Here is a 7,195-nt window from a genome sequence, read left to right on the forward strand (position 1 = left end):
AAAGGTAGCTGAAAAAGTATTGTGAGACCTATGAATAGCATAAAAAAGTACAGTAAGCCTATAAATTAATAATATCAAGAATAAACTGAATAATAAAAAAAAAAAAAATTAACTTTTTAAACCATGTCAAACGGACACTAAATATCACTTAAACTACAATACTTTTGACTTTTTCACCTTTATTCTAAGGCCTTAAAAAGAATGCAAACTCATCAAAAATTGTTCTTATAGCCCAAAAGCCCCACTTCGACAATCACTTTCCTCTCAAAATTCTCTCAACTTAATAGAATTCCAACAACTAATTATGGATTTCTTTCACACCCAAAACCGCAAATACCCAACCAAACGCAACAAACAAAGGCTAAACCAAGAACAAGTAAGCCTCCTAGAGAGAAGTTTCATCTCTAACAACAGACTTGAGCCTGAGCGCAAGCTTCAGCTTGCAAACCAACTCGGTGTACCGCCAAGACAGGTTGCCATTTGGTACCAAAACAAGCGTGCCCGGTGGAAGACCCAAAACCTCAAGCTCGACTACAACGAGCTTCAACTAAAGCTAGAAAATGCATTGGTTGAAAAGAGGCGGGTCGAGAAGGAAGTGGAGCGGCTTAAAGGAGAGTTGGAGAAAGCTAAAGAAATGGTTTGTACTTTGAAGCAAACAGTCGACCCTCAGGTTTCTTGTAATTCTATTTCGTTTGATCATGAGGCAGCAAGGAGCTCTAGTTTGCATGCGGCCGATGTAAATTGCTCTATAGAGAATAATGGTGAGTTTTTGCCACTTAATGAGGACTTCTATGCTTGTTTCATTGGTGTAAATGGGTCAAGTTGGGAATAATTAGTGGGTGGAGAAGGAATGTTTATGGATATTTAGTTTCAAAATAATGTCACTTTTTGGGTATGTTTGAACTTGATTACTGGTTATTTAATTAGACTTTTTTATGCGGATTATGAAAAAATTGTGGTGTCGATCCTGTCTTAACATTTCTATTTGGTTAATTGAAAGAAAGCATGGAAAGCGAAAGGAAATGCTCAAAAGAAAACTTATGGGAGAATGGCTACCGATTGACATTGATGTGTATATTTATATATATTCAGGTGTCATGGTTAAAAGATCGGAGGTAATGATCTACTTATTCTGTAATATTAAATGAATATATAGCTCGAATTTGGTTGGTGTTGCTTTCGACTCATAATTATGAAATGCAAGTGCTAAGTTGATATCTGCATTTTGGTGACCAAAGAGCAAATGGAAATTAATTACGGGCTTATATAATCCTCATGGATTGATTAGGCAATGATAATATGATCAAGTTTTAAGGCTGATCATTTCGTAAACTAAAAGAAGGTTGCAATATGATGATTTTTTTTTAATAAATTAGAAAAATCTATAATTGGGAAATTAGAGATTTAAACTTGGGATATTTCTATTAAAAATACCAACTAAAGTGTCAGTTATTTACAAAGTTCTAGATCAAAACAATGCACTATACACCTCACGTCATGTAACCAGTGATGTTTTGGGCATACCTTGTAGCATATTAGTCATTAGAATATATTTCATATTCTTTTTATTTGATAATTTTTTTTCTTTTTTTGGTTTTAATATTCTTTGGAGGAGGGGGAAGGGCATTCGCCTCTCTAATAAATATAACCATAAAATGAAATCTCAATTTCGCCTTTTGTTCTTTAATGTGTCAATTTCGCCTCTATTCTATTTTTATAGACTAACATGCCTTTGATTAAGCGATAAAGTTCTTAATTTGCCTTTGGCTTATTGATGAAATTCCTATTTTGCAATTAAGTAATTTGATTTAATTACCGTATTTACACAAAAACTAGGCATGTTTAATCTCTTTTTTCTTTTTAGAATCTAGGCATGTTTAATTGGGTTACTTGAGGACAAAATAGAAACTTTATTGTGTCAGTTATATTTATCACATTGATGGATGTTGGACAATTGGAGAACTTATTCACTCCATTAGGAGCACCGCATCAACAATGCCTAATGATACTTCCACTCAATAATATTATACCGTGTGTGACAATTTATTGAGTCAAATTCTAGTCATCAATTAAGTTTAATAAATAAGATTAAACTTATAAAAATAAAAAATAAAAAATAAAAAAACCTTCACCTTTATCTCACCCTCACCGTCATTGCTGGTGGCTCCACCACCAACAACAACAACACTGTTTGCTACTGATTCATGGATTTGGAATAGAGTTCGAGACTAAATTGCCCCAGTTTCTCAAGTGGCTCGGGCAAGGGCCCACCAAATAAAGGCCAATGGATGGTTTTAATATTAGAGAGATGATAAAATATTTCTAAATAAGATAATGATAAAAGTGGTTGCACCTTGCAACATTGCACTTGGGTTCGAGTTATTTTAATTTAAAAAATCAATTAAATATTATAGTTATTTTTAATTTTTAGACTTGTTATTTAACTCTTTTTCATTATATGATTTGAAAATATGCCAATAAGTTATTTTTTATATAGGTGGAATTTAATATCAAATTCTTTATTCAATGACTTATTAGTTGAATTAAGTTAAACTTACATTCTAATTCTAATTAATATCGATAACAGATGGAGAAAAATGATGAGAGAGAGAGGAGGTAAATGTATAAATCGACTGCGAACATAAGCATCAATGATATAAATGTATAAATCAACTATGAACATTTTACTCATATTTTTTTGCATGAACCAACTACTGATATCAATTTTATTAGTATCAATGACAACATACCATCTTATATATGAAGTGTGGAAAATATTGTTATATATGAAGTGTGGAAAATATTGTGTATCTAATCTTATTGACCGACGTATCTTTTTTAGTGTTGTTGAGGACATTTTCTCTAGCATAGACTTCAATTTTCAGTTAGATTGATAATTTGTCAGACAAAGCGGGTAGTGTTGGGAATGTTAATGCCGCAAGTACTGAAATTTGTATACCGAATAAATCAATAACTGTCTAATCAAAAGTAAATTTTTGAATAAATAAGAAAGAGAAGAGATCTAATTAGATATAGAAACGGTCTACTTTCTAATTACTCCCTTTGAATATTAATTTGAGGCGTCATGTTTGAATGATTATGAGTAATGGTCAGATTATATCATCTCATGCAATGTTGACACAGTAGCTACAATTCAACGTGTTTCTCAATAAATAAATAAATAAATAAATAAAAATAGCTTCAAGTCAACGTCCATATTGGTTAACATGATTGCATGAAGAACAAATTCATTCCTATATAGTGTCCTAGTACCATTAAATCTTCCAAAGCGTGCGTGATCCTCCTTTAATTTAATTTGTTAATGTTTTTAACATTTTTGGAAATTATAAAGTTGAGCTATTCAACAATGCCAATAAAATCATAGGTTTAGCTTAAAGATTTCTATTTTCCTCTCAAAATAGATCTAACTTGTTCAATGCTTCAAGATACAAGACATGAGTTAAAAATATTTTTAATAGGGTCTATAAAATATCACAATAAACACTCTATTTGCAACTAATGAAAATTCTTTTTTTTTTTCTTTTTTTTTTTTTTGATTTGAAGAGTAGAAACATCATCTCACAGATTTAAGAAAAATACAAATTTTTGTGTCATTAAAAGATTAAGAATTTGATTCTAGGAAATTATCCAAACTTTATACAATCAAATGTTCTCTTTTGTAATTTTTTTTTTTTGAGAGAATTTTTTTTTTTTTTTGAGAGAATTTCAATTTATGGGATCCGTTTTTGATGATTGCTCTTTATCATCAGACTAAAATATCAATCAGTTTTTGGTATAGGCAAGGAATGAATCCCAAATCTCTTTTGTACATATATTAGAGCGTTAGAGATTGAATGATTATACAAAATCAAGGTTCAACTCAATGGTCAAGAAGCATTATTTAAAATTGAGTCACACCAAATTTCTTTTTTTTTTTTCCTTTTTTTTTTTTTTTTTTTTTTAGATGCAATATATATATATATATATATTTTTTTTTTTCTTTTTTAAGTTCCAATATATTGCAATATTTATGGGACAATATAATACTTTCTAGCTAAAATATAATGAAATGGAGATTTAAAATAATCTCTTAAACTACTCTAATAAGACATGCAATACTTTTTGTTAACTGCTCCTCATTGCGCCATGTGGCTATACAAATTACTACTATGTCTAAATTTTTAAAACACGGAAACATTGTACCTTTTCATTTTGCCCGTTAAGTTTCAATATTTAATATATATTAAAACAAAAAATTGTCAACTGTGATTGAGAAGAAACCGTAGTATATCTTTTACGCTTAACTTTTTGTTTGTGTTTTGTTTTATCTTTTGTGGACAAGCGCTAAGTCTATGACTTGGTGAAACCGTAGTATAAAGCTGGTAAATTTCATACCAAATTCAGGTAGTTGATTGGTATTCTCTATGTTTTTCTTATATATTATGAGGTATATATTTTAAATGAGCAATTTGATAAACTTTCATGCTCACTTTCTCTCTCACTCTTTCTCTTCAATCTTTTGGGCTTATTATTGCTGATGATGTTGAAAATCGTCAGTAAATCACAGAGTCCTCATGTGCTAAAGACAACACCTACACAACACAGAAAAAGAAGACCTTAAGAGAGTACCAGAGTCGTACCGGCCAAAGAACCTTCGAAGGTTAAGTTAGAGAACTTTCACAACTCTAGAGTGCTAGAGCTGAGGTAAATTATACATACCTTGTTTTTGAAGGCTTGGGGTTTTTATAGTAGTATAGAACCGACTCTGGTTTCTTGGGTAGAAAGATCTTTGATAGGCCACAAATTGAATTAACCCCTTGTGATTAAACCAATTAATTAATTAGCCAAGTTATTAATTAATTAATTTAACATGCAAATGAGTGGTAGCACAAACAAATCACCAATAAACTAATAATGCAGCGGAAAATAAATGACACGGTGATTTGTTTACGAATGGGGAAAGCCTGGCGGCAAAAACCCCACCAGGTGATTTTCAGGTCATCACTTTTGAAACTCCACTATTATCACAACAAGCGGTTACAAGTAAAGGAATCCCAAGTACCTTACCAACCTACAGTTGAACCCTTACCCGAATACCCAATTGGACTTGTTCTGTAGTGACAATTCCCACTTTTGATGTACAGCTCCCAAGTACGTGACTAACCAATGCGCGGATCCCATTACGCGACTTCAACACCAACTGAAAGAGAGGTTGACTGCAAAGTTCTTCAGTTCATCCTACACAATGAAGATCAATAAGATGTTTGATCACAAAACCCAAAGGTGCACATACACAGTAACTTCTTCAAGAAGAGATGAACTAGGGTAAGAACTTCATCTCTATTCACAATTTGCTTCAACAGAGTTTTGCTCAATGCTTATGCAACTTGTGAACTGTTTGATAGCCCTTAAAACAATCCTTTATATGTCTAGGGTTAGGAGAAAAGAAGGCCCAAAGGCACATTCACGGATCCTAAGAAATCATATCAGAATTCTGAATTTCTTAAATCTCGACAGATAGGAGGTGTCGAGAAGCTATCGAGCAGGTGTCGAGCTTATGGGCTTGAGACAGCTTTCTTAAGCTCAATAGATGCAGCTGTCGACCTTTAATGAATTTGCACTATCAGCTTGTTTTCTTGGACAGACTTGATGACTTCAATACTTGATCTTAAAACCTTGTTTCTTGAAGTATTAAAAACACCTAGAACTACCCAATTACAAGTAAAGTGTGTTTTGTCAAAGGATTAGCCAATTACATAAAAGAATGACAAATGTTCTTTAACAAGTGAAACCACATATGTCCTAACAATCTCCCCTTTTGGCAATCAGTGACAAAACCACAACAAACAAATGAACACATGAGAGAAGTCATAAATCACTCAACTCATATTCACTTGTTGAATACAATAAAATCTATCCTATCACAAACCCTTGAAAAACTTTACAAGAAAAGAATTTATGACAAGTAGACTTTGACAACCTGTATTTCTGAAACACTTTAAACAAAACTCATCAAGGCATCTTATGTGAAACAGAAATAATAGATTACATACAAGTATAAGAAACACGTGTATAAAGATAGAAAAGAAACAACATATGTAGAGACAGGTGAAAGAAACATACATTCACATATAGAGAAAATAAGTACAATGTATGTAAAAACTAGTCATAAGAACAATGTATCTAAAAAGTAAAAAAGAAAAAGATACATCATATCCTCACTACATCCCTCAAGTATCAACACTCCCCCTAACAAAAGATACATCATATCCTCACTACATCCCTCAAGTATTAACACTCCCCCTAACAAAAATGTCCTATACTAACTCTTCCCCTAAGATAACTCAAAATTACTCCCCCTTTTTGTCACGAATGACAAAGGGTAGAGTGTCAAGTCGACATCTCATCAGTAAAGCTAGCATCTCCATTATCATCATCTGAAGCATCATCGTCCTCGTCATCATCATCCTCAGAAATAGAAGCCGCTGGAGGAGGTGGTGAAGGAGTAGCCTCAGGAGCAAAACTACCCATGGTCACCTGCCGTCGTGCAATATGTCCAACATGAACATTCACCTGATACAAGTGAAACATCACTCATAGAGGAAGAAGGAGCAGATGTAGATGGAGCAGATTGGGATGGAGCTAAACAGAAGGGAGGAGTGGAATCCGTCTGTCTCAACCTAAACTGAGCCTCACTATGTTTTACGGTAGCGGCATCTATGGCACACATGAAAGTGAAATGGTCGAACACGGGAAAAGTAATGGAAAAATGGCGTAGAATCCTCATGATAGCAGAAGGAAAGATGAGCTTATCACAGGTCGCCGCATCCAAATGAACATCTATAATAGACAGAATGAAATGAGAAGGAAAATCTATGGTAAGATGCTCAAGAAGGGATAACAAAAATCGAGTATGAGGCTTTGTAATGGAGTTGCAGTGAGAAAGTGGATGGAGTATAAAAGTCATCACCATGTTTAAGAATCTAGGACCTTTAGCAACAGGTCTACATGATGTGAACTGACACTCACCCCACTCCGAAGGGCGCTCACAGAAAGTAGATATGAGCTCATCTTTGGACACAGTCCTCAGACGCTCACAGGAAGGATAGCCAGGAAACTCTATCTTAGGAACCCTAAGCACATCCACAACTAGCTGCGATGTGACATGGATGCACGTACCTCGAACGTGAGTGAA

General features: G+C 33.5%; 1 protein-coding gene across 1 annotated transcript; it reads left to right on the forward strand.

The window, feature by feature from the left end:
• The first annotated feature begins 227 nt into the window (after nucleotides 1-227).
• LOC112000295 (homeobox-leucine zipper protein ATHB-52) lies at nucleotides 228-982 on the forward strand. Its single transcript, XM_024032395.2, has one exon. The coding sequence runs from the start codon at nucleotides 305-307 to the stop codon at nucleotides 830-832; it is 528 nt and encodes a 175-aa protein (XP_023888163.1). The 5' UTR covers nucleotides 228-304; the 3' UTR covers nucleotides 833-982.
• The last annotated feature ends 6,213 nt before the right edge of the window (nucleotides 983-7,195 follow it).

Source organism: Quercus suber, unplaced genomic scaffold, assembly GCF_002906115.3.
Source record: "Quercus suber isolate HL8 unplaced genomic scaffold, Cork oak 2.0 scaffold_386, whole genome shotgun sequence".
In the NCBI taxonomy this organism is placed as follows: domain Eukaryota; kingdom Viridiplantae; phylum Streptophyta; class Magnoliopsida; order Fagales; family Fagaceae; genus Quercus; species Quercus suber.

Coding starts and splice junctions, on each gene's coding strand:
- LOC112000295 (XM_024032395.2), top strand. CDS start 305: ATGGATTTCTTTCACACCCAAAACCGCAAATACCCAACCAAACGCAAC.